This window comes from Eimeria tenella, genomic scaffold (genome assembly GCF_000499545.2).
Source record: "Eimeria tenella Houghton genomic scaffold, Eth_scaff75, whole genome shotgun sequence".
Taxonomy (NCBI): domain Eukaryota; phylum Apicomplexa; class Conoidasida; order Eucoccidiorida; family Eimeriidae; genus Eimeria; species Eimeria tenella.
The window spans coordinates 91,651-118,755 of NW_013543448.1; the positions used below are offsets into that span (position 1 = coordinate 91,651).

The window sequence follows — 27,105 nt, forward strand, 5'->3', positions numbered from 1 at the left end:
GCGGTTGTTTTATTGTTACACTCGCCTTTTTGCAGTGCTGTGCCGCTTCGTCGCAGCCTTTGGAACTCTTTAAGGGGGCCCCTATTGTCCGCCAGGCTTCATGTTCTTGCAGCCGTAGCAAAGGTAGTGCGAAGGTTGACTGGTGTCTGTTTATGCCAACAGCGTATACAAAAGTTGGTTGGCCGGGTTTACTATCACTGAAATATTGCAATTAACGTGCAAATTGGGCGCGCTGAGTCGCCATCAACCCAAGTGCGCGAGATGGCGGCCATTTGTGAACTAAATGGCTCTTTAAGAGGAAATAACTGGATGTTAAGAAAATCTGAAACAACCAGTATCACAGCTTTCGTGAAGGGCGAATGTAGTGCGCCACGTGCCGTGCTGCGGATCCCCTGGAGGCGGCGTTGCTCGCGTAGTACTTGTTGCATCCCACAGTTCAGGGAATTACCCAAGATACGTATGCTGAAGTGTTGTACAAACTTATGTGGACCACATTTAGATTGTGCATAGGAATGTGCCAGGATTTTAGCATCCTGAGCTGCGCTGCAGAGGGTACCAGCGGAGCGTATTGTCGTGCTGCGATACTTTTCCAGCGGCGGAGCCTACTTGTGCACTGCAGGCGTGGAACGTACTAAATACGCTTGTAGGAGGATGCTTTTTAAAATTGAGTCCGTCTTGCGTGTGCTCGAGAGATCGGGTGTCTCACTTAATGGCGGCAAAACCCATAGCGCCTCCAAATGTAGCCAAGTGCCAAACCCGGGTACGTCTGCATTAATGCCTAAAGAGCTCGCTAGGCAAATGGTTTTGCTTTTCTTCAGGCTGTTAACTTCTCCTTTCTGCTGTGTTTACGTTACCCCCATATACAGGCTGTATGCTACTACTTGAGGTTGTAGGGCAGTGACTACGGCTTATTCATGGAGCCTCCAAAAATACTGTGCCGAATCAAAACATTTCAGGCGTATTTCTAAGGTGACGCACACCGCTGGTACACTGTATAGGGGTTCTCAACAGTGATACACGGCCTCGTTGACGCAAAAAGAGCAAACACTTGCAGGCTTTTCTCTCACAGGAGCCCAAGTATTTCTGACAATTTAAAGGTATGCATAGCTGAAGTTTCGTATTTGGAAGGGCTCCAGATAGCTCCCTAACTGGGAGACTTCTGCGAAGTAATGTGCCTGCGATTAGGCCTCTGCAAGACACTGTAATAGAAGGCGTGGGATGCTGTGGAAGCAAGTGTCCCCGCTGTGTTTCACGGCGTAAAACGCTTTGCAGTTTCCGCATAGTTTAAGAATGTGCTGCTGAGCAATATACGGTGCGCTCCACGCTGATACTTCTGTCTCTACTACGGGGTCAGTGCAGATACATACCGCAGTGTAAAGGGGTTCGCTCCCCTGGGGATAGAAGACACCAATTCTCCGTATCATGACAATTAATATTTAAATACTGCATTCACTAGCATTTAGTTGCAGGGAGTGTACGCATCCATGGAATTTCTTGGCAGGCGTAGTCAGATATGAATGAATTCCAGAGACTAGACTCTCTCCAGCCAATGGAGAGGCATTCACGGCAGTTGCTTAGCAAATTGTACTCTCCGGGAACCTCTATACTTGTACGCCAAGGCAGATTGTGGCATGTGTGACTTTTTCCAGTATCACCTACGCGAAAGCAGCTATAATGGCTGCATTGAGACACTCATATGGCAGGGCATCTAGGTGATTGAAAGCATACGAGCAGCTCACTCAGACCCACCAGTCATGGCATGAAGTATGCCAAGGAATGTTGGGAAAATTCCTCAAAGACAGTGTTTCTTCACTAATTTGTGGGCCATCCAGCAGCGCGCAAATCACACACAGAACTATTACACACAAAGGAGCAGGGGCAATAGGCGACCCGGCAAAGATTTCCCTGCAGCTGCCGAGAAATCTTGGTTATTGAAGAGGACTCATTTCGGACTTTGTTCATTAAAAATAGCCCAGTTGATGCAAAATGGAGGGCTGAAAGTGGTAAGAGAGTGTGCTAAATTTTGGGCCTCCCCGCATAAAGTATTCTGAAGTATTTGGTAACGAACTCGGAGACGCCGCCGATTGCAAAAATTCAGCCATCGTGTCATCATTTGTGTTTGACTAACGGTGGAGCCATGTTTCTTGTTGGATTCAAGGGAAGGCCGCGCTGTTATTCGATTGCTGCGCTGTGAATCTGTGTAGATGCGGGTGCACGGCGGCTTCCATGCTGTAGAATGCGGCATGTCTTCGCGGCTTCTTACTCGTCTTTGTTATTTTGAAATTTTTGGTTTGGTTAGACGAATGGTGATTTCCGGTGCCATCCGGTGGAGGGGGTAGGCTGATCAGCAGCTGTGCGCATTCGGAAACGCTTATGATCCACTCCGCGGCCCCTCAACCAGCAATGGGTTAAGATGAAAATTCTCGTCCTTCCAAGTATAGCTGTTTATTGGAGCACTATTTCTGAGATGGGAGAATATTTCTCTACGGTACGAGCTCTTAAGGGAGCCTGATCTTTCGTTGACTCGAAGTCGTCCGGTTCGGGCGAGTGACCTTGGGCTCTACCCACAACGCAGAGACTTCCTCTAGCGTTGCTGAAAATAGTTTTCATTCTTACAGCAAATGGTACAACGCCGAATAACTCTTTTTGGAATTCGTGCGTCTTCATTGCTATACAGCTCCACAAGTCTACAAGCTTCAAGAGCCTCTCCGTGTCGACAGAATCGAAATCCTTTTTGACTTGTAGCCTGCCTCTATCGGCACAAGTGAATCGGACCCATTACTCTACAAAGCAAGATTCCTCGCGATAACTCAAGACAAAATGACTGGAATGCCAACAGCGGGTAGGGAAGAGATACCCATTTTTGAAGCCCTGCAGTCAGCGAGTAATACGCTTATTATGCCGCCTTCTCATCATCAAGTACAGCAGCAAAAGCAGTCCCATGCAAGTCAACAACTTCAACAGGAGCAAGAAAGGCAGCAGTCTGCACAACTGCCCTTAAAGGCGGCAACTGACGGTGGAATGGATGCAGCTGCTCGTAACTCCGGCACTGAAAATCCAACAATTGTCGTTGGAATGCTGGTGCAATGTGGGGAATGCGGCAAGAAATTTATTAATTCCCACTATTTGGATAAACATATTAATAAAAGGCATCGGGGAGATGCCCGGCAGTCCGGCATTGCCCGATTTGATACATCACACTTCTCAACACTTGGCCAGACTGGGTTTCAGCAGCCATTTGAGACCTTCAGAGCGATCGTATCAGCACCTCTATCAATGTTTGAGCAGCAACAGCAACAGCAGCTTAAGCAACAACAGCAGCTTTTGCAGCAGCAGCAAAGCCTTCAGCAACAGCAGCACCTTTTACAGCAGCAGTTAAGCATGCTAAGCGCTGCTGCCTTGAGAGCAAACGAGACGCCACTGCCGGTCACTGCGATTTCTCATCCTGCCCCAGTAGTTTCCGCCACAGGAGCTGTGCCATTCGGGGAGGTGGGAAGCACTCTTGCTGCAGCGGCAGGAACCAAGAATTCTGCTATACCAACGCCAGAGGATAAGCAGCAGACAGTGGCTGAAGTGAAACAAGACGTTCAGAAGGAGATTCAGAAAGCAGTCAAGGTTTGTCAACCGGCAAAAGTATTCAGTTACAGCGTCTCCTGAGCCTTAAGCTACTTGACTCGTATTTTTTCTGACAAGCGAAGCACCAAAGTGGAGAATTTGTGCCGTGCTGAATTTACTTCTTCGGATAGCTAGATACTGTTCATTTTACAGACACTCAGAGACACCTTCAAAGACGAGCTCTCCGAGCTGCAGCAACAACTCAACAGCATTGAGGCAAGGACAGCGCATTTGCGCTAAATACTTAAATAGCAAAGCATCACACCACAAGAGAACACTCTTGGCACTTCACTCGAGGATTCCGTTTCATCGATGCGAAAATTCCGAGTCAACGCTATGTTTGAATGCGTGCGCTCAGGCTCCACAACATCGTGACACCGCTTTGATGCTTCTCAATGAAATAAAGAGCCCGAGTTTAAGAAACACAAAGGTCACTGTTGTGAAAAACGAATAGATAGCTCCGACGCATACTGGAGAGACAACAAAATACATAGATGCAGTTGCACTCGAAACTGTAGCTAGCTTTAGCTTTAGCATCCTCGGCGATATGGTTACCTGCACAACTACCCACATAATTATGGCTTCTGTACACATTTATCCGTATTACCCTCCTTCGCCACTTCGCTCGCAGAAAAATCGGACTAGAAAAGCCGAAGATGCAGCTTTTTCCCATACGACAGGACAGAAAGTGAGATAACACAACATGAAGGCAGCGCCATGAAACAGCCACAGCGTCAGAGTAACCAGGAAACCCGCGTCAGTGCTAAGCTTGCCAGTGGAGCAAGCTCGGCCAACCTGTATTGTTTGCTTATGCAGCATTCAAAACCTACGCGGCAATGTCATACCCCTTCTCCCATCTCTTCAAGTCGCTCTGGCCAGTCTTCACGGGCTTTTCGCTGCATCGAATTCATCTGTCCAAACAGATTTGCCTAGCAAATGCTTCAGGCTGGGACTGCAATTTTATGGATTTGCTTGCGGGCCTTAGATACTGCTACCTTCGTAGAATCCAGTGCCAGTTTGCAGGATTGCTTTCCTATGTGCTCCAATTTTGATGTACCTACCGAATCTCCCCTTTTGGATGGCTTATGTCGCACAGTAGTCTTGCAGTGTTCACGTGAATGCAGCATACAAAAATTCAGTGTCCTTCTGCAAGTGACACGGTATTATATGAAGGGCACAGCAAATCTGCTATGCGAATACGAAGTACTATCCTCGTACATGCAAACGTGTTGACGGAACACCGTCTTTTGATTCGCTTGCTTACGATGCAGAAAGCGGCGAAAGCAGTGGGACAAGCAGCAGTCGCTCCTACAGTTTTACAGGAAATGACTATGTACGAAATGGAAAGCCCCACAGAACACAACCTAGTTGCAGCATAGGAAGAGACAATGAGCGTATACAAGGCAACAAGAGGGGACGTCATAATGCTTCTGCAAAGGAGGGATTTTACTCTGGTCGAAGTGTAGCGAAGCAAGGTCCACGGACAAATCGGCACAGTTCAACAAAACCTTTTAACGAACTAGAGCAGATATGCAGCAGTACACGCCTGGAGGGTGTGGCCAATGAGGATGGTGCCGTCACAAATGAGCTTAGAGGTCATCAAAATAACGCTGAAATCCGCTCAGTGGACATGCCGCAGACCAGTGCTGCGACAGGTCCTGAAGCTGCTAAAGAGATGCGACGTGCCATCCTTTGCCTCTTGATGTACTCACACAGGCAAGCACAAACGTATAAGTCGAAAGCATTAATTACTGACTTGCAAGGTTAGGCATCCTCAGAGCTTGGTGTGTAGCTGTGTAAGCCTTGAGGCGTGTACTACTAGGAGCTGCAAATCAGTTTCCGTCGCAGCGCAATTCGACACAAACAAAACCAGCACTTTTGTAGTCTTCCGAAAGATGTTGCCCAGTCTTTACATGCCGAACTGTGCAGGGAATTTATGGCTAGAAGCCAACTGCCCGACGTACTTAGACATAACAACAAGCCCCCTCCGGATGAGGTAGAAAAACAGCTTGAATTGCCCCCAGGCACGCTGTCCTGTCAGTTGGCCAACTACTTGCTTCATCCGGCTGTGGCGGGGCAGCGATCGGGTGTCACCACGTCCAACGCTCCGCAAAACTCTGATAGTTTAAACTTGACATGGCCAACACCACACGGAACAGGCGGCTGTTGTTATCATCTACACAAGCCCCCACCTCCTCCAAGAGCATTCTCTGTAAGGGCTAAATTCCAGCAGTTCTTGCAGCGCTTCTCGACCAAACCTGCAAACGGTCCTATAACCTGCCCTGCAGCTCAACAGCAAGCCTCTGTTGCAAATGGTCCCCTTCAAAGTCCACGCCAGAGGTGGCTTCCCCCAAATGGTGTGCCGCCTGCACAGTTGCCTGTGCGTAATATGGCCAACAACCCCTTGGTGCGTCTCAACGGTGCCCAACTATTGATGCAGCATGGAGGGCAGGCTGGTAGCGTGGCGTTGCCTCCAGCAGGGGTACAGAAGCACCCACAGCAGATATTGCCGTATACTATCGACGGCGGAGCTGTTCAGACTCCCGCTAGATCCCTTCCCATAGTAACCAATACGTCGGGAACCAGGCCTCTGGGACCAGTACCTATCCGTAACCAGTTCCCTGAAAGTTCTGCGGGCGCTGCGCAACGCCAGCCTCCGCCGCCTACACATTTTGAATCGAATTCTGGAGGAAGAGAGAAGTCAAAGTCTATCACAGAGAGGGAGGTAGGAACAGTTCTGCCTGCCCTTGCGTGGGGTGGCGACGAAGCGATTCCCTCAGAAGAGGACCTTGCGCTTCCTGAGCCCAAATCCCCGTTTTATCCACCCAGAGGCACTGAAGGTGGGAGTAAGTTAGGCCCAGCCTTCCCGCCATGCAGCAGCTGGACTCCCATTGAGCCACCACAGACAGCGACGTCTGTCCCACTTTCAGTCTTCCATGCTGCACTGGCGGCAAGTGGAGCTGCTCACCCGCCTCAAGTAAGCAGTATTGGGGACCGGCAAGTATCTCTGCAAGCGCCACTGCAGCAAACAAACAACCGCAGCCTCCCTGTGAAGCAGCAACAGCAACAACAACAACAGCAGTTGCTCGGTCAGTACACAGGGCCGCACCCCTTTGGAGGGAATGCTGGCGATAATCGCAGGCAATCTGCACCTCAGAGTGAAGAACCCAGTGTAATACTGCTCAGGGCACCTGAAAATGCCTTTGGGATCTTTGGAGGATCAACAGCTTCGGCTCCAAATCAGGGTCAGGGAGGCAGGACTGGCAACGCGGAATATCTCCCCTCAGCAAGGGGCAGCAGAACTCTTCCTGAAGATGCGGGCTGGACAGAGGCGCCGTACCAAACAGAAAATGATCTCGGTCCTTGGCAGTTTGCAGGGCTGATGTAGAACTGGGATATGAAACGTTTGGGTGCTGCTGTGCGTGGACCCGAAACACACGAGCCAACCATGCTAGCCTCGTTTACTATGAGTGTTACAGTTCTTTAATGGCTCGCAAGATATTTTTATCCAGTTGCACTGGGTAGGCAGAGGCTAACATGCTTTTACCAGATGGTTCAATGGCGAGGCCATAATCAACTGCTCCTAGTCAACCTCAGAACGGTTCGGGGGTTCAGAAGTATTTTCTCCTCTTTGTTCCATAACAAGAATTAGTTTTGAAGCCTCCGTGGCTACTTGAAGTAGGAAGCGCATTGATGGCGCCAGCGGTGTCTCTCCATTCTCCCCGCCGCAGGAGCACTAGAAAATTGGTACAGCTAAAAAAGACACCAAAGTAATAGAAAATCCTAACGCTACAATATTTGTTGGTCAATGTGTATTCGTTACTGCAGCACCCTTTCGGAAGAATCAGCGGTGAGCACAGTAGTTAGGGAAAACGAACGGAAGGGGGCTGACGGCGGAAAAATGTATTTATTAATTAAATTAAAACGCCGAAAAAAGGTGTAGAGTCAGCATCTTTAAAAAAGAAAAGATGGAGGGGACGGTTTGTCTACCGAAAATCGAGAAGCTTCATTATGACATCGCGTGTGTTTGCGCCCGTCTTTTTGATATACTACAAACTATCAGTGCACTCTACTCCAAGGAGAGCAATCATCCACCTAAATAAAGATTCTACCAAAAAGAATTCTTTAAAGCGTCTTGCAGTATTATGCATTTGAATGGTTTCGCCCTTTGCTTCAGATTTTGAGACCTTCCGGGTAAGTGACCTCGTGGGGCCAGACCAAGCACGCAGTACTGGGCTGTTATGGAACAGCAAGAAGGTCTTTCAGTATCTTCTTTTAAAAAACTCGGGATAAGAGCATAGAATACTGGTTCGATCTGGACTCATTTTCACCAAAGATGACCAGAACGGCGCTGCTCTTTAGCGCTGTGGTCAACCCTGTCTTAGTATCTCCTGCTACTCTTAGTTCATATTTTACGTTTTCTCTTCAGCGCTGATAAACGCATTTTTCATTGTGATGCATTATCGCTTGCCTTTTGGCTTCTGCTGCTTAATGCATTTAGCACCGTAAGTCCAAGGCACCAAGTTTTCCGTCCCCGTCTTGAACCGCATTATTGAACAAAATGGACGGAGAGAGTGATGGGTTCGGGACCCCAAAATTTGAGTTCATTACACCTGAAGGAAGGCAACACAGTAGTAGGGGCTATACAGGCCCCGGAATTGCGACCTACCTTGTCGATGAGGAAGGAACTACTGAAACTTTTGCAGGCGAATATGTTGGCGGCATCAGGCATGGAGAAGGCAAGACCTGCTGCGCAGAAATAAGATAAAGCAGTACAAAGATGAAGGGGCAACAGTTTCTAAGATCCAATGAATAAGCACTGCACAAGCGGGTGCCTCATATATGCTTTTCTTATGTGCGTTTACATATATGCTCTTTTCATGTGCTTTAGGCGAGTATCAGTTTGCAGATGGCTCACAATTCAGGGGCACCTACGAAAACAACAAAAAGAATGGGTTGGGCAGCGCAACATATGTTAAAAGAGAACTTACTGAGGAAGGAGGTAATCCCAGTCTCGGCAGGCACTTGACAATCTAACAGCTTCACGAGGCATTATTCATGACGGTGGACGGATGTGTGCCTCGCCACTGATCTTTTGCACAGCTGCTCGCACCTGAGGCCAGCATATTCATCAGGATAACTCTAAAATGAAGAAACTTTGCGAAATTGACACGCTGGGGAGTATCTCAACTAACGAAAAATTTTACTGTTGCAGGAGAGGCCCGCATAATTGGTGAATCGAGGTACTTGGGGCACTTTGTAGGCGGACAACGGCAATCCTATGGCTGCATGACATACCCAAACGGTGATGTGTACAAAGGTACTAGTGTAGTTTGCTTGCTGCCTCTTGGTTTGCCCCCATGATAGCTTTGCCTGTAAAAGCTTTTTCCAGAAAACGATGCCTACTGTGAAAGGCAGTGACTGAGCGAATGGCAGCGAAGAAAAATAAGCAGGCTCTGTCCAGCAAGTTTCAGGAGTGAACGAAGACAAACGTTGTTCGTCGTGGTTGATTGTTCTGATGAATTTGCTGTGCTGGATGCTTTGCCAACTGTACAAACAGGTGAGTGGCTCGGTGGTCAAAAGCACGGCGAGGGGTCTTATCACTTTCGGTCTGACGGATCCATACTTTCTGGCCTGTGGGTTGCGGGGTTCTTAAAGAGAGGACGTTGGATCCTCCCCACCGGTGCAGTTTACGTAGGAGAGTTTGAGCTGAATAAGCCTAATGGACAGGGCTCCTGGATACTACCTAATGGCACTCAGGTGCTTGTGGAGTATATCCAACAGGTGGGTGAAGAAGCTTTCGTCGACTGTCTCTCCAGATAAAGCCACTGCAACTTGCGCCCTCTTGTGTGCCCGAGAGTTTGGACTGTACATGTAGCTGGTAACTAGTAAGCCTTGTCAGTCTTCCGTAGCCTTATGGACTCTTGAAACTGCCTATGCAGAGAAGAGAGATATCCAACCAAGGGACAAGTGAGGAAAATGCGACAGAAGAAAAAGACAACCCAAAATACGAAATAGAACGCATGAGCATGCGATGCATATGCAGTGTTAGAACACGAGAGTAGGCCACTCATTTCAGAACTTCTTCACCGCCTCATGCGACTACTCAAACGCTGGGCTCCGAATACCACGGGTGCTATATAAGCGCAACTAACACGCCCAGAGTCGAGGTAGTGCCTCCAGCATGAAACACCGATACTCGTGTCAGCGACTTTACCGATCACCTATGACTGACTACATTTAAAACCATATATTTTCTTACTTTAAGCTAAGACTAAAGTTGAAACTGAGCATTCAACAGAGCATTGCTGGCTGCACTTGTTCATTTGAAGACATGTTAAATAGAGCAAGGCAGCTGCGAATATGATAAACAAAGTTCGTGTTGTTCAAAACACTTTGAGGGGAGGGGGTACATTACTGCTTGACGCGCAGTTATCACCGTATTGTTAACGAGAATGCCAGTGCCATGTAATTCTGGAGTACAAAGAGGATGCAGCTACCCGGCGGCAGGCGTGGATAAGCTAGCAGCATTGTAGTTTCTGGAAGTCATTCTACCAGGCACTAGTGATGCGGACAGAGAGCAGGAGATGTTTCTTAGCGTAAGAAAGGGCGCAGAGCTCAGACTATAGATATAGACTGCGCAGAATCTACACAATAGAGGAAGGTGCAGCAAAGGACTAGAAATGTTATAAAATTAATTTGCCTTATTCGCAACAAGCATTAGCCGTCGCTGCGTTGCCAGCAAAGGAGGAAAAAAAATATTCCTTCTCCTGCATAGCTCAATACCGCCCAGGAGGGCAAAGGTACAAAGCTTTTCCTTGAAGTTTCGTTGATACCAAATCAACCCAGGCAGTCCTGCCAAGCTGCTAACAGCCTTTAAAGCCTTTGCTGTCGGGCTAATCGTGCTGCGGCGTTGCATAATCAGCAAGCCCACCAGTCCTGATTGGGCAATGAGTGTAGCAGTGTAGTTGGAAAAACTGTAGATGATGAAACTGTGCTTAGCACGTCCTGTTGTCGCAACTTTACTGGAAACAATAGCTGCGGGCTCGACAAGCAGTGCTCAATAAAATTCTGAATGATACACGGCGAGAGCTTTGTCCTCATTGTGGCGAACATCAGAGATTGGCCTGGGTAGCTCTGTAGGATGGCGAAGGCAGGAGCATCAAGTTCCGGCAAAGCCGAAAAATAATGTCCCCCAAAAGTTGAGAGACATTCAATTTCTGCCAGATATTTTGCATGCTTTTAAGAAGCTTCAAAATGGGACATAAATGAACTGGCTAGCCAGAGGCGCAAACGCAGAGAGACTCTTTTACAGCTTGGAGTATAGCTTGAAGCGGAGCGATACCAAAATGATGAGGAGCTACGAAACACGGCGATGATGCCAAAGAACTTCTTCCTGTAAGCTGCCATTTACGTCTTTCAATGCCTATAGTAAAAAATGTAAGTGAAGGGAAACCGATTTTTCGGGATATGCAGAATTTTGAGAAGCAATCTCTTGCGAGTGCTCAGCATGCGCAACACCTTCAGTACAAGCTCGCGCAGCTAGTGAGTCAAAAAGGGAGGCTAATGAGTACTAATTGATTCCCGCCCCTTGAACTGAAGCATAGGAACATGAAGCAAAAGACAACACGGATGCTGACTCTACAGATGCTGCAGTCCTGTCCCCCGCAGAGATACTACTGGGCTTTGCAGCCCTGGTGCATCAAGATTTGGAGCGTGTCTGGCGAAGCCCCTGCCCTGAAGGGCACTCGCTAGCTTCATGACCTCTCTTCCTGCATCGATAACAAGTGCGTCTGAGAGCTAATAATGCCCGGTCATGGTGCGGGTGCTGTTGCTGATGCTGCTGAGGCGGGTAGTAGTAGTGCGCGGCAAAGGGAAAAGGTGGCGGAGCCCCCAAGGCTCCTTGAGATGCCATGCCTTCAGATCGAGGCCTACCCCGGAGCCTCTGGCGTATTTGATGAGCTTCGGGTGGTAACCAGTGATCCCGTTCCCTAGGTGGCGGTGCCGCTGGCAGTGGAGGGTAGACATAAGACGACGAGCTGGGTCTCCCTGATTGCCCATTTGCATGATTCAGCCCTTTGTGTGACATGGAAGGGGGCAAAAGAAATGGCACGTTACTGGATGCCCCTAAATAGGTTTCAGATGGAGGTGACAGGGGCGCAGTTGCACTGATCCCGGAGACTGGCTCAGCTGGCTGTACGAATGAGGCCCCAGTTAGTGCTGCAGATGAGCTATTGTTGTTGTCACTGTAGCAACTGGTGGTGGCATAAGGATCAGGAATGCTTGAAAAAGCGTACGGATCTTCTAGGGGTAGGCGGAGGCTCAACGTAATGTCGCTATTGGGGCTGCTGTTTCCTTCCTGCTTTTGGCCGCCGGACACTTGTGTCGTGGTGAACAGACTCTGCCATTTACCGGCTGTGTTTGTCGAGAATATTTTGTTTTTCCTCCATGGGGGTGTAGGAGGTCTTTTGCTCTCCTCTGCTGCTTTGGGCCCTTCCACGCTATTGGGGGGGTCGACAGGAGGAAGCGGGATAGCCACCTGGGGGGTGTTTTGAACGCAGCACATTTGCACTGCGGGTCCAGTAGAAGCAATGAAATTTCGTCTGGGCAAGTTGTGCGATTGGTCGTCAGGAGGAGGTGGTGGCGGTGGGGGTGGGACTATCAGGGAACCACGTTGAAAAGCCCACGAGCTGCGGTCCAGATGCTCCGTGTCACTTGCATCGCTGCATATTGGACTCATGTCTCTGCTACAAACGGCCCTCGTATTTCGACCAGTACAGTGTGAAGCTGCTTTCCAGGGTTGTGTTTGCCCCCAGTCTGCATTTTGCGCCACCGTGGCTACCCCGAGTGAGGATATTGATCTGGATCCGTGGCAGACCTCTCCAACTGGGGAGCTCTTCGCAGATGTAGAAGCACGGAAGTTCCGGCTGCCAGACCCCCACATCCTTGACGCATACGAGGAGGCTGTGTGCAGGGAATGGCACTATTAGTCATGCCCGGGAGGACATCAGTCTTCACCAGTTGCCACTCGTGCCACTAGTGCAATGACTAGTCGATCTCCCAGAAGAAGGACCCTTATAAAGCCCCAAGCTCAATTTATGGGATTTGAATGAAGAAAGGAAAATTCAGGGCTTCTTAGGGACTCGCGAAACGGTTGGCGATCGCCGGGAAAGGAGGGGAGGGGTAGGGCCACTGGGCAACCTCAGGCCTGAAGCAGAGGCAAGAAAGTAGAAAAAACAAGCGACTCGACCTTTCCACTAACGTCAAATGCGAGATAACAAGGGAGAAAGACAAGAAGCAGGAGGTAAATTCCTTGTGAAATCAACGAGTTCATTAGGTGCGCGGTTGCCCGAATCTGTGCCCAGTCCAGTGCTGTTATGAAGCCACTGAGATTTCCAATTGTTTTTTAGAAGTGAACGAAACATAAGAATATAGTATGCGGAATGGTATGCTTTACAGAGCTAGTGGTGGGCTGGTGACAGGCGTTTCATTGGAGATCTGCCGGCTCCGCGTAAGGTCCTCTGGTCCCCTCTACGAGACAGCTTGCATCAAGAAAATTCAGAGAAATCTCCTACAGAAATCTTTACCGTCACCCTATATAATGCAGCATATGCATACTTAGACAGGGGGAGGCGACCAATTCAGCTGTGAGGTTATATTTTGGGCGAGTACTGCACCAGTGCAGTGACCTTGCTGGACCCTGGGACTTCTGACCCACGCTCGCAGGAAACATCTACTTGTCCCCCTACGCAGCTGCAATTGAATATAACTCTTAAAATGTGAAATCTCTGATTGTTGTGCAGTTATTGAAAATTTTCAGTATTTTTTTGCTCTGCAATGCTGTTACACGCTGTTTCAGCAAGGTAGTAAAGGAGAATCCGGTGCTACCTACACACGGGTATTCCTCTTGAATATGCGCCCCCACGAGTCATCAGACCAGGAGAAGACCAAACGACACCGAAATCAAGATACTGGACTGGTTTCGATTTTGCCTCGTTGGCAAGCCAAGGCAAACTGCAGCTTTGCCGGAAGAGCTACGTGCTACTGCTATGAGGCTCTCCACGAGGTGGAGCCGTTTGACGCATCCGCTCATGCAGACGCGCTAAAAGGCTATCCAGTTTAATGGGAGTGCTCGGAAACTGCACGAATGCCTGGAAATTCCATCTTTTCTTTGGTTATTACGAGTGTTAGCTAGAGCAGGGAGGCAACACTACAAGTGGCACAATGCAAGACACTTCTGCCTTCATTCCATTAGATGGCATTGGGGATGCAGCTGATCTGAATTCATTAGCATCCATTGCTCCTCTTGGGGTGGATGCTCCACTCGTCTCGACCTCAGAAAATCGGCCAAAAAGAACTCCTGGTGAAGTGAGCCCGAAAGTAGATGAATGCGATAAATACCGAAATACAAATGCTCCAAATTGCCATCTGGGCTGTTCCACTGGACAACTGTTGGTGTCTCCGCTGGGGCTTTCTGGCAGCAAACTTCTGGGGTCATTTGCTTCGCCTGCACAGACGAAATTAGACTGTGCGCTATCTGCAGCTGGAGCGAGCATTTCCCCCAACAGACCTATATCTCCCAGCCTGCGACATCAAGCAGAGCTTTGCAAGAATGCCGCGGAAGCGCAACATTTTCTCCCCGTTACGTGCACCGGCAAGAATTGCAGGGCTGCTTGTTCTAATTACTGTAGCGTAGAGGTGCAGAGCGAAAAAAATTCCTCCTGGGGAGTCATTGAAGAACAGCAACAACGGCTAGAGTGTTTGCAGCAAGCCATAAACTACTGTGAAGAAAGAAGCAGCATGGGACGCACCCTCCGGTCTCGTGAGGCAGCCGTTCGAGCTCGGCTACTACATGAAAGGTTAGAGCAACAAATGCACATGCAGAGACAGAGGCAACAAAGAAACAACGATTTAATCAATGATGCTGTAGGGTTTTCGCTCGAAAAAACAGTCGATCCGCACCGTCCTGCAGCTGAGCGTCTCACTGTCTGTCTGACTGCTTTACGGAAGCACATGCGGAGGACGCTGTCTCCTTCAACATTCGCCACCGTCTCCACAAGTAAGCCGACAAGAAAAAACGTTTCGCTGAACTATTATGATCATAAGGCTGCTGCGTGAAAGCCAATTCCGTACCGACAGTAGCATGATGCCAGCATGCTGTTATGCTGTGCAGCTAGTCTGATGGGGTTTTTCCCAATTACGCTGTGTTCCGTGTGATGCAGCTCCAGGACTAGGTGGGACATGGCCTTTGCCCTGCGTACTGTCATCGCAGAAGAAGTATGAGGAACAGCATGCCAAGGAGCATGGCTGCGATTTGCGAAGTACCACCACTAATACAGCAAGGTTATACACTAGGGAAGAGAAGCGAAAAGGAAAGCAACCTGAGGCAAAGAGCAAGGGGTCCAACTGTCTTGCTGCTGTGCTGTACAAAGGGCCAGAAGATGCTTCTGCTGGGCGCGAACTTATACAGACACGAGCAACACTCCTGCTTCAACAGGAACAGGGCGACAGTAACTCCTTGGAGCAGCTACTTTCCCTTGAAGGAGAAGTACGCGGACGCATTGCGACGCTGGGCGAAGAAGGATGCTGCGTACCAATTGGAACAGGAGATATCTATGGAGAACATTCAGAGCACAAGGAACAACGCTGTGCACACACTCCTATACCAGAGGAGACGTCAGAGGCCCACAGAAAGTGGGTGCTTCCTCAGTCCCCACCGCAGCGCCTGATTGCTCATTCGCAATTATGCTGTAGCAGCAGCTCAATAACACACAAAGAAGGCCAGTCAAAGGGAACCGAAGCGGTAGCAACTTCCAAGGATCTTGTAAGCAACGAACCACAGAAAACCTTTGGAGAGCAGCAGTGGCATGATCTTGCTCGCCAGGTGTTTCTGCTGCAACAAATGCTCCTGCAGAGGGATTCACATGGAAGACAGATATCGCGCAAAAAACATAGTTGCCGGAGGCATGATTGCACAAAAACATCTCCAAAGGCTTGCCTTACAGCGACAGATGCAGTTGGTAACTGCCGTAGAGTTCATCCTGAAGAGGAACAAATGGAAAAAAACTCCCCACCAACACGCGCAACAAATAGTGCAGTTTCAGTGGAACGGGACAAGAAAAACGTGGAACTAGATAAGGTGACAGATACACAGGCTGCGGCGACTACAGAACTGCGTTCTGGAGTTGAATACACGCTTGATAAGCAGCGGCAGCAGCTAGATAGGCAGAAGGTGCAAAAAGAGCAGCGCGAGCGGGAGAATTCAAAGCCGAGTGCTGCCAACAATGAATTTTGCTTCGAAGTTCTGGGAAGCAGCACTCTGCAATCATTTCCCAATTTGCGGTCCCACCACTTGTCAAGCACTGCAAATGCTCTTGGCAGCGTGTGCAACGATGGCAGCAAAAGCAGCTGTCAGGGTTCAGATGCTGTGCACCAAGTGCGCAGCAGGGCGGGGACACCCGTGGCATCCGTCAACCCGCCACTCCGACGAGACAGCATGGTTACCAGGGCTGCACAGATATCAACTGCGGCACAGCTCTTTAGGAATGCAAAACAAACAGCATCCACCACCAATGGCAAAAGTAACGCCTCTGGGGACTTCTTTGGGACTTCCGCTTTCAAGACCACCTACTAGCAAGCTGTGATCACTCATATCTGAAGATCAGCTACTAGCAAGCTCTGGTCGTAAGGGAGCAGGACCCGCGTGCTTTCGAATTCTCCCGGTGCCTCAGGAAGTCTAACGTACCATTTAAATTGAAAGGAGGGACTTCTAAGGAGGCAGAACAATTTAGAGGAGAGAGGGGGGCCAGCGCATAAACTAGGCGTTAACAGTAATGCTCAGAAAAAGATATTCGGCAGAAAAGAGGACAACAGGATATTTCAGCCAAAAAATACAGTCTATAGCCCTTGGTGCCTTTACAACTGCCAAGGAGATTGCCAAGCTACTTTCAGTGTAAAATGACAAAATGACTGTGGATTTTCGTGGTTGCAAAAGCTGTGAATTTTCATACTTTGCTTACGACGTTATCTATAGCTGCTTTGCCAATGTGACTGCGTGGAGGAAATCAGCCTAAAGACGGGCAAGCCCACGGAGCTGCGAACGATTCATTTCATTCTAAAGCGACTTTCAAATCTGTTGCGAAAAGCCGGAATACATTCCCTGCTGGGCTGACTGTGTCTGGGTCCGTAGAAAAAGCTCGTAACGTACGTAACGTACAATATCAGCAGTCGGCACTGCATAGGCTTTGTCGGCACCGGGAAGCCGAACGGACGATACATACTGAGGGAGGTCTGCTAAAGACCTAGAGAGCCAGTTGGCAACGTGCATAGTGTTTGATTTCAGCATCCTCTTGGAGAACATGCTGGAAGTAAACTGCTTACACGTGCTGTTGGAGTCAGGATAACTGTATCGCCGCTCCAAGCTTGAAGAAGTTCTTGCTGTAGCGCCAACAGCTACTACAAATGAACGCCACCTACTTGCTTCTACCTGGACAGTAGTTCGCACGTCTTGCGCGAAGCAATAACAATACATGAGTCCTTCGGTAAACTGGAAAACTATCCTCGAGATGCCACGTGAGCCACATTGATGGCCTGGAGAAGCTTTGTTACCTACTCAGTCAGAGAAAACATCACAAAAAACGTTAGAACCCTCCAACGCAGAGTTAATAATTTTACATCCTGGTTTTTGAACCGTGCAGTACTCGGACTGACTATGCTGCTTTCCGCACCTTGAGACCCTGCTTAGTCTAAAACCAACCGACTCAGGCTTTGGGGCCAAAAACGCACCTGCAACACAGTCTCTCTTAGCTCCCCAGAACCTGCCACGATCGAAGTGTCCTCTGGTCCACTAGAGTTGGTTGCGGACTCAGCTGCCTGCAAGAATTCTACAAGGGTTTCACTAAGCCGCTGCAGCTTTTCTTCTGCAAATGCCTTGACCTCCATCTCCCACACAAGCTTTCTGAAGTCATTCTCGCCAGAATCTTGCTCTGCAGATTCGCCAGTTGTGGCTGTGCACTTTGTCGCAATGCTCTGTAGCAATCCTTGGGCACTCTGCATATCATTCTGTTCAGCTTGTGCTAGGGCCTGCGAAAAGCGTAGTAAAGTTGAGGCCACACAAAAATAAGTGAAGTGGAAATACTGCTAAATAACAGGGAAACATGTCTAAAATGTCCTCCGGAGATAAAATTTTGCGTTTCAACGTGTGAGTAAACACTTGCTAAGCACAGCTTGCTTGCAATCGGAAAAGGTAACTGCACATGCCTGTAAATGCGAGCTAACGCCGTAAGAGCCTCTAGTTGCTTGCACTCTGTGCCAAACAGCATGACAGTATTTCTTTCGTACCGCTTGCTTCTCCCGAGATAGCTTAGCCTGTCTTGCAGCCCTAGAATTACGCTTTGATGCCAGAACTTCCTTCTGCCTTTGGCGCTCCCGTTCTGTCGCACGTCGGAGTTTTTCTAAACGACGCTCTGAAGCCTGCCTAAGGTCATCCAAAGTCTTGCCTTCAGAGCCCATTGCTTCAATGAACTGCCGCAGCTTGCGAGCCTCCTCTGCTTGCCTCCTCTGCTGTCTCTGGAGATCTTTTTCTTGACCCTGTTTTCGGGCTGCAGTTTCCTGAGCCTTTGCGGACATCTTGCGCTTTTGAGCTGCAGCATGCGACTCTTGCAGCTTTCTTTTTTCTTCCTGTTGTTTTCTCTCTCGAACCAATTTCTCCACTTCTTGAAGCCGCGCAGACACAAACCTGCGGAGATCGTCACGCTCCTGCGCTAGCCGTAATTTTTCCTGAAAAAATGGGCGAAAAGGCAAATATGGGCCTTATGGCTCACAAGATTTGATGGTTAAGAAGACTCAAAAGTATTTATGGAGTCTGCGCACGCCGTGAAGATGAGAGGTAAAAAATTATGTGGAATCAAGAGGTTACAGGTTCCTAAGCAACGTGCTGCACCTGTTTCGCGTGCTCCAGAAGACTACTTGCAGACGAATCATTGACGCTGGTGAACTCCCTGAGTGTGTCAATCACTGTTTGAAGATGCTCCTCCTGAAGTCTGAGGGCTTCGTCTTGCAGCGCAGCGTCTTGCGCTGCCTCTTGGATCTCTCTGACCCTAGCTTGGTGCAGCTCTGATGTTTTCCGACTGGTGTACGTTTTCAGTTCCGCCTTCACGGCTTCATTTTCTGTCGCAGAGCCTGTGTTGTTGCTGCGGCGCAGATTCAGCAGGTGCCTATTACGAAGAGACTGCATCGTTCAAAATTTCAGTGACACGGGGAGCTTCCACAATATGAAGAGTTCACTTCAAGAAAAACAATGCGGCTATTTGTTCTGTACACTGTGACTTCACCCTATCAATACGAGAAGCACGGGTGACATAGGGGGGAGGTGATGCGTCCGCAGCGCTTCATTAGGTAATTTCCTCCATACTTTTCAGCACTGGCTTGTGCCTCTTGTGACTCCTGAGCTTTTTGCTGCATCGCAGCATTGTGCCTATATTTCGCCTTCTCTTGCATCTGCCTAACTACAAGAGCCTTCAGGTCGTCTCGATATTCTTCCTTCAACTGGTTGTGCAACCTGAAGGCATCCGTAGTGTCGCCGTGAATATTTGACAAGGTTGTTATAAGCACAGTCACAAGCAAAATGCAGCAGTGTTTTCACGTTGTTGGTACAATCATGCAGTACGAAAAGAAGCAGGCAGGGCAAGAATTATACACAGGGTTGGACGTCTTACGCATATACATTTTCTGGTGTGGGATTCATTCGAGCTGCAGCGAGTAGTTGTGCCCTTTTGTCATGTCGAGCTTTTTCTGTAAGGCTGCTGCTCAGGTCCAAAAATTCTTTTCGCGCTTCTTCCTTGCACGCTTCGAATTGCTGACGAAGTTGCCTTTGTTGCTCCTGCAGTGCCGCCTTTGCCTTTTCAAGCCGCCCTCGGATAGTTGCCTTTTGCAGGTCTCTCTGATACTGCAGATCTTTAAGCATGTCTGAAAGGGCTTCCTCCCGCTGGCGTTTCAGCTCTTCAAGCGCTTCAGGACTATCTTGGCTGGCCTCTTTAACTCTGAAGGACATTTCAAGATTAGCTGCTTCTGCTTGCATTGAACGATTCATTTGTGCCTCTGCCTCTCTATCTTCTTCCAGTAAGGCTTTTACTTCCTCCGCATACACTTTACGAAGCTCTTCCGCTTTGCTGAAATGCACAATTTTACGCATGCGGAGAGGATCGCTTTCCATTAGCAAATTGTAAAAGCCAAATTGTTGGAAGATACCTTTGAATGTGATGGAGCCTCACCTTCGAAATCCTTCCTTCATGTGCTCCAGGCGAGTAGTTTGGGCTCTCTTGATTTTAGCTTCATTTGCGTTCAAAGCCGTGCGCCCGCCTTGAATGGCTCGGCACCTTCCCAGCCATTCAGACTCAGCCAAACTAATCTCTCTTTGCGACTTTGATATACTGTCCAATAGACTCTTGCCCCTCGCCCAGAAATCGTCATTTAGCTTTACTCTCGGGGTCTCCAAAGCCATCTGTGCACCTGTTGAATTATGGCCAGCATCGTTGTCCTGAAATCCCAGTAGGCATCGCAGAAAAGCATTACGCAACATAGACCTTCAGCGGTATAACAAGCCATTTGTGTACCCAATTTCACTGAGATTAGGCATGCTTTAGCTCCTGCAAACGGACATGCCGTCACTGGTGAGTGCCTGCTCTGCAACGCCTTTAAGGGTTCATGTACACACCTTCAATAAAAAGGATGCAATGCACAGCCTCGATGATAATTAAAAACTCACCTGAAGGCTGTCTAGAGCTTTCGAACCGGACGAAGCACATGAAGCTGCCCAATCTGGGCCCCTTTGTTGTTTGAGTCGGTTATCGTCTATTGTAGAGGCTTCAAATCTCTCATTTATCTGACCAGATTGCCACGTCAGGAGATCCTCTTCCCTGTGCGCAGAAAGACCAAAATCTATTTGATAGCCAGAATTTGTGAAGCATGGCAAAAACTTCAAGGGCATGCGGCAGGCCCCGAACTGTGCGCACAACGCACCAGTCACTGCGGAAGCGGGAGAAGGCAAAACACATTCTCTCTTGGGTTCCTTCATCTACGTGGGGGGCTGTTGCTTCATGCCACAGCATCTCTTCTGTTTCACGAGCCCATGTGTCCTACAAGGCAGTAGCAGCACCCTTCAAGCATAGTTGCAGGCATATCTCCTACCAGAGATGCCCACCTGCACAGTTCCCCGCTAGAGCAGTCAGAAGAAACGCAGCGTCGCACTCCAATATTACATCTTGGAGCGACGTAAGTCATGTTTCAATTTAACCACTTACGACTGCTATACGATTCTCTTGGAACTGGCCTTGAGCGTCTAATATATTCCCTCGAGCCCGCTTGCAAGCTTCTTGATGTTGCTGGAACGCTGCCCACAAGGCATCTGAACTACGATGGAATTCCTCGTCGCAAGAGGATTTCAATAGGGCAGTCCTCTCCATAAGGCTTTCCTTGAACTGCTTCATCTGTTCATTTTCATCCACTACCGCTAATGATTCCACTTCAGCGCTTTCCTTTTCTTCTGCAGCAGCATCATGGTAGTACTGCTGGGCTGCTGCCTCTAAGCAGCTCACAGCCACACGTACAGCGTGTTGCTCTCCAATGGCTTGCAGCGTGCCTCGCGTCGTGGCATCTATGTCGGCTTCGCCTTTCAAGGCGCGGAGCCATAGTTCGCGTTGCTCCGACAGTGCACACTTGGCTTCGTTTGTTGCTTCTTTCATTGTCGCCTCTTGTTCGCGTCTTAGTTCATCCATTCGTGCCAAGTTTTCCTTGAGACTCTGCCCCTGAAACTCACGAGACTTGTCCATCATTGCCTCAACTGCAGCTTCCGTTTCCTGTTTTCTTTCCTTTAAACCACGTTGAAGCTGCGCGGGGCCATTGCCTGCTTCGCCTTCTTCCAACTTTGCAGAGGCAAGTTCCTCTTGAATCTTGAGTTCAACATCAAAAAGCCTGTTGGAATGAAGCAAGCACGTGGACACTTCAAATCCTCATCCGGTTAAATACCGCACCAGCACAGCAACTGGAAGTTTGATGACCGAAGAAACTCTTAAAGGCTCTTAAGGGCTCTATGCATTATTCGAGCGAGAACAACCCAAGGGCCCTTTAATTCTTTTCAGCGGCTTTTTGTTCTACAAATGGGCTTGTAAAGAAGACAAATGCGCGATCTCAAATACGTTACCGTTTTATGTCAGGTTACACCTTTCCCTAAGAATGAAATCCTATATACAATAGAGAGCAAAAACAAACCTTTCCTGGTTCGCAGCTGCACGTGACCAAGATGCTATAATAGTATTTAGCAGAAGTTTCCTCTCCTCCTCCGCGCTTCTCCAAAACTGTTTAATTCTCCGGCGCACCAAACTTCCAAATACATCTGCTTGTGCCTTTCTCAAGTCATCTTCAAGTTTTTGACGCTTATGAGTTGCTTCCATTCTGCAAAAGAAGGGGAATAAGTAAGCGTGTCTCACGTGGAAGAGGAATGGAGGACAAGCTGACATTAAAAGAATCCAACCGCGCCTTATTGCCGCATGAACAACCCTTCCACACTACGTTCCACTGCTGCACAAAACAGCTTAAATCTGCTTAAAAAGTCCTACAAGCTTTCATAGGCACTCGTTGCTTCCCGCTCAAATTGGTCGATGCGTTCAGCCTTGCTGCTGAACTGTTCTCTGGTAATTCGCTGAATGTTAAGGTCAAGTGAAGAAGCAAGTGATGCTTTTTGCTGCCTATACTCGGACTCTTCCAGTTCCCCCGCTTTTGCCTGACGGCGGAGTGTTTGAGCCTGTGTTCGAATCTCGGACTGAAGCGCTTCAGTCCAGCCGTTCACAGCAGCCTGCATAACGGAATAGGCATAGCGTATCTCGGGAGATTTTGGCTGCATCAAATAAGAATAAATTTTTAAAGGGTTGGTGACAGCGAAGTTAGTCAAATTCGTGGCTAAAGTAACAGTGCAAAGCCAGCAAAAATAGGTAACGTGTCTCTAGTACCTGAAAGAATTCCTCTTCGGCAGCCTTTTTATTCTGTATTGCGAGCTGTGTGCAAAGAAGCAGCAGCTGCCGTTCTAGGCTGTGGACACTTGTCATGTACTCTGCCTCTCCACGCGATTTCTGGTCAAGAAGCACTGCAACTAAGGCTTCGCGTTGCTGCTCTTGGCCGTCGGCAGCAGCTTGTTCACGATAAGCGACCTCACCTGTCCACATCGGCGGATTCCATTGTGTTTCTGTGTGTGCATGTGTTTGTGTGTATGTGTGTGTGTGCTCTGTTTTTGTCTATGTGTGTGCACACACACACACACATAGAAGTCTATGTGTGTGCTCACACACACACAGAAGCGTAAAAGGGTCTGTGCCATTTCTCGTATGTAGGTCTTAATGAGCTTACTCAATTGCTTGTGCAGAGCTTCTGTTGTTATTTTCAGAGCCTGTTTGAAGTGCGCTCTGCATTCATTACTGTATGAATGCAGCGCTCTAGCCGCTTTTTGCTTGTTGCTTCGACTCTCTGCTGAAGGCAACTGAGCTGCGGCAGCTAAACTAGTTAGCCGGCTCAAGTGACCTTGTAGAAGTACGTCTTCTCTGTCAATAAGGCTTTGAAGTGCTATTGCCACTTCGGCATCAATCGCTGCAGAATACTGTCTACGACAAGAATTCAGAATATCTTCTTCTCTCCTCCTGTACTCTGCAAATCGCTCCTTCATGCTTTCTTTGGCGTCTCTACCGGAAGCGAGTAGCTTGCAGCCTTCGGCAAGCAAGTTGTGAGCCCCCTGTAGCAACTGCAATTTTTCTTGTGCGAGAGCGTCAGCAGCGCCGTCAGTTTGCGTTTTTTGAGCCTTTAGAGTTGTTATACATGCTTTGACCATCCGCTCAGAGGCAGAGAATACTTGAAATCGGTCAGAAGCCTGGGTGATGAAGCGTTCAGCATAGACTGTTGCGTGTAGCAGTCGAAGATGCAACATGGTAGACTCTCCGATGTTTGCAGGAATCAATAGTTTTCTTATGATTATGGCATGCTCCCCTTCTTCAGAATCCTCGAAATCGTTTCCAGAGGCGGCGGCACTTATAAAGAGGTCGGTGGACCTTAATTCTCCTAGCAAGCGATTGATATTTTCCATCATGGGAGCCATCAACCCTCTCAATCGATCACGATGCTGTACACACAACAAACACTCCCAGCTGCAGCCACATTCATAAAATAGTCGTCTTTGGTGCTCTCACATGAGCCATTTATCCTGGTAGCCAAAAGGAAAGCGAAGAGCACGAACAGCCTTGCACAAAAGCCAGGCGTCGAACTTGATGCCTGCGCAAAATGTATAGGCTGCAAGAGATTCATTGTGGTAGCTGCGCGCATTAAAGCAGTAAAATATCGACTTTTACATACCTGTAGTCTCTGTTTTACAGGTGCTAGAGTTATTAAAATTTCTTTTTGAAGCCGGCTGATTTCAACTGCTAGATCTTTTGTTGTTTCATGGTATTCGTAGCTAGCCATGGAAGAAAACGAATTCAGCTGCAGTGAGAGTTCGTGGAGAACGCCGAAAGCATTTTCAAAGGCTTGTGGCTGAAGTGTTCCTCGAGGTATCTCGGCAAGCATACTTTCTAGCTGTTCAGGCTGCAAAGCAAGCACTTTGTTGTTTTCTTGCTTGCACAGTCTCTGCTCGATCAGGTCTGCTAGCAACGACTCTAGACGCCTCCGCATTGTTAGCGCTGCACTTCTGTTGCCGAGGACAAGGTCTTTACGTTCGCTAATATCTTTCCGATCTAGCGCTTGCCGCTTCTTGTACTGGCTTCGGCGTGCGGCGGAAATACTCACGAGCAGCAGGACCAGCACAACTAATAGGCAGGCAAACGTCAACAGCGATATTGTCAGGTCAGGCTCCACATTAAGTACTTGCTGAAGTTGCGCTCCAATACGCGCGAGAGACGAATGGGTTGCTGTTTCAGGAAACCTGAAGAGTATAGCAGCGTTTGAGGAACGGGTTGCGGCAGAGACAAATCGGCCGATGTGCAAGCGTGAATCTGCGCTCATGCATATATTCACACTAACCTTGTTCCAGTAGCGCACTGAATTCCCTCTCCAACGACGGAGAAAATTGCTTGAGGGCTGCTGTCCTCGCTGGTCCCAAAAGCGAAGACTCCTTCAACAGTAAAGGTGTATACGAAATACTGTGACAGCAAATTACGCAAACAAATTGCAATTCACACGTTGGATGAATGCACGCATAAGGCAGCGATGAATGAATTTGACACCTCCAAAACACTTCTTTTTCTACGGAAAGCAGTTGGCATGCTTATGCAGTGATGCGTTGCATTGTCCGCCCTTGCTTGTGGCTCACAGAACAAGACCAGCGATGATGTTATGAGCACGTGAAGAGCAGCACATTCAAGTTCCATCATCTTAACGTGCGGAAGACGGCGATGTGAGGGAATTTCCCCGGCAAAAACTGTGCTTACTTCCAAGCTGGACGACGTGCTTCTCGTATTTCTGAAGCTCCGGGACATATCGCGAGACCCCATAGAAGAAGCTAACTGAAGAAATGCTGATATGTCAATCTCCGTATTAGTGTTTAGCAGAGAATCCTTCAGGAAAATTGGGTAGACTCCTTCACCCACCCACCAGACAACACTGTCATAGAGCTGTAAGCATTGAACAGGGGCCTTGACCGTTAAAGAAGTAGCTTCCGCGGAAAGGTGTCGAAGTACGCCTTCTGTAGTAGTGCCGGTCGCCAAATACCGATGTGATAGATTCAGTTCGTCTTGCAGTCCTATAGTGCAGCAGAAATATACGTCCAAAGCAGAGCTCTTGCGAATACTACGGGGAAGGTGACGGGTTCGGCACGGTTGAGCATCTGTAACGGAGTAACAAATGGTGCCATACTCTATCGAAACACAATATAAGTGACCTGTTCAGCGCTCGACTAAGGCCTGTAGTCATACTTTGAGGAACACTTAAACGTCCCAAAATTCCTTCGCTTGTGGCATCATAGAAGTGGATGGCGCAGTCAGTGTTAATGTCCTTGCGACATCCTATTTTCCCGAGTACCCTCCCATTGACCGAAAAATCGGCAAACGAAAGCCGTGTAACGAGGCCGTTAGCCTCACTACTAAAGACTAAATCTCCATCTTCATAGTGTGCGCGGAGTGCTTCTCGCCTAAATGGAAAAGAGGAGGACTGCGAACTAGGCATTAAAAGGCCTGATCTGAAAAATGTGTTGACGGGTGCGGCAATTCGTTGAGGCTGCCAAAATCGTATTACCGCACGTTTCAAGCCCTACCTGCATTCTTCGTCACAAAGCGCATTAGTTTCTACTGCGGGTAGGCAAATACATTGCCCTGAAAGGTGCAGGAAGCGACCTTTGCCGTCTGGGCAGACTGATTCGCAGTCCAATGGGTCCACGCAAAGCCCGTCTTTGTCACGTAATTCAGTTTGTGAAGTAGCGAGCTGCGCAATTTGAGACCCCGCGCAGTTTTGTCTTACTATCGGCTGGCAGTCTAGAGAAGAGTCAAGATTAGAGAAGGAAGTTCCTGCGACGTCGTAGCTTTCGTATCCGCCTTCGCAAATGCAAGAACCTTGGCTGGGTTGGAACCATCGGTGCTCCCCCAAACATGTGCAAGTTGTTTGTCCTGCACTAGCTGTCGATGTTGAACCACAGGCGAAACACCCTGTTTGTCCAGGGGTATCTGAATATGTGTCAGGGTCACATGGCTTGCAGGCTTCCAGTAAATTAGCACCTGCCTTTTGGTCATTATACGTCCCAGCAGGGCAAGGCTGTGGAGCAGAGCTCCCAGCCGGACAGTAGTACCCAGGCGGGCAAGGTTCGCCATGGTCTACATGTGGAAGCTGTGGGGTGCTTGTGGCAGTCCCTCCGTAGCAGAGATATCCAGTAGGGCAAGGATCGCACACTGACGCACCAGAAGAAGGAGCATGTGTCCCCTGCATCAAGCAGCAACAGATATGTAGTTCCAGGCATAACGTTAGCTGAATTGATTTTAAGCTAGCAGAATTCATTTCCGGAGCGAGTGGAGCAAAAAAGCTCGATTTGAAGACAGTAAGCCACGGTTTCTTTGGATTTTAAAATAGATTTGCATTATTAGCAAGTCACTGGCGGCTCTTAAAGACTCACCGCTGGACATTCCTCACAGCATGCTTCAATGGACTGTGTTTGGGTGCAGTTATCGGAACTAGCTCTGTATGTGCCTGCCGGACATAACAGCGGCTCCTTTGCTCCTTCCGGACAAATTGCCTCTTCCGCGCATAGCTCGGGATGCGGAGATGCCTCCGGACAGTAGTAGCCGCTGGGGCATGATAGAGGAGACTCTACAGCTGCAGGGCAGTAGCTACCAGAAGGACAAGGGAGCTGCTGTGAGGAACCCTGCTCACAAAGCTGTCCCGCCGGGCACGGTGACGGCGGGGCGTCTGCACCTTCGCAGAAGTACCCTGAACGTTCGGCGGGTAAAACAAACAAGGCAGCGCTAAAATTTG

The 27,105-nt window shown here is 48.8% G+C and overlaps 6 protein-coding genes across 6 annotated transcripts; 4 read left to right on the forward strand and 2 right to left on the reverse strand.

The window, feature by feature from the left end:
- Window positions 1-2,820: 2,820 nt before the first annotated feature.
- ETH_00031810 (uncharacterized protein) lies at window positions 2,821-4,069 on the forward strand (the record flags this gene model as incomplete). The annotated part of the gene is made up of 2 exons (XM_013378154.1): window positions 2,821-3,615; window positions 3,974-4,069. 2 exons carry the CDS (start codon window positions 2,821-2,823, stop codon window positions 4,067-4,069), a joined length of 891 nt encoding a protein of 296 aa, XP_013233608.1.
- Window positions 4,070-6,004: 1,935 nt separating this feature from the next.
- ETH_00031815 (uncharacterized protein) lies at window positions 6,005-7,003 on the forward strand (the record flags this gene model as incomplete). The annotated part of the gene is made up of 1 exon (XM_013378155.1): window positions 6,005-7,003. The coding sequence occupies one exon, from the start codon at window positions 6,005-6,007 to the stop codon at window positions 7,001-7,003; it is 999 nt and encodes a 332-aa protein (XP_013233609.1).
- A 6,836-nt stretch (window positions 7,004-13,839) lies between these two features.
- Window positions 13,840-16,249, forward strand: ETH_00031820 (uncharacterized protein; the record flags this gene model as incomplete). The annotated part of the gene is made up of 2 exons (XM_013378156.1): window positions 13,840-14,674; window positions 14,838-16,249. The coding sequence occupies 2 exons, from the start codon at window positions 13,840-13,842 to the stop codon at window positions 16,247-16,249; spliced, it is 2,247 nt and encodes a 748-aa protein (XP_013233610.1).
- Window positions 16,250-17,355: 1,106 nt separating this feature from the next.
- On the reverse strand, window positions 17,356-19,828 carry ETH_00031825 (uncharacterized protein; the record flags this gene model as incomplete). The annotated part of the gene is made up of 5 exons (XM_013378157.1): window positions 17,356-17,697; window positions 17,956-18,393; window positions 18,557-18,806; window positions 18,968-19,174; window positions 19,332-19,828. 5 exons carry the CDS (start codon window positions 19,826-19,828, stop codon window positions 17,356-17,358), a joined length of 1,734 nt encoding a protein of 577 aa, XP_013233611.1.
- Window positions 19,829-19,882: 54 nt separating this feature from the next.
- On the reverse strand, window positions 19,883-26,562 carry ETH_00031830 (uncharacterized protein; the record flags this gene model as incomplete). Its single annotated transcript, XM_013378158.1, has 11 exons — window positions 19,883-20,152; window positions 20,381-20,531; window positions 20,635-20,750; window positions 20,916-21,585; window positions 21,883-22,065; window positions 22,230-22,569; window positions 23,014-23,776; window positions 24,007-24,571; window positions 24,670-24,788; window positions 25,077-25,387; window positions 25,977-26,562. The coding sequence occupies 11 exons, from the start codon at window positions 26,560-26,562 to the stop codon at window positions 19,883-19,885; spliced, it is 4,074 nt and encodes a 1,357-aa protein (XP_013233612.1).
- Window positions 26,563-26,814: 252 nt separating this feature from the next.
- On the forward strand, window positions 26,815-27,099 carry ETH_00031835 (uncharacterized protein; the record flags this gene model as incomplete). The annotated part of the gene is made up of 1 exon (XM_013378159.1): window positions 26,815-27,099. One exon carries the CDS (start codon window positions 26,815-26,817, stop codon window positions 27,097-27,099), a length of 285 nt encoding a protein of 94 aa, XP_013233613.1.
- Window positions 27,100-27,105: the final 6 nt, after the last annotated feature.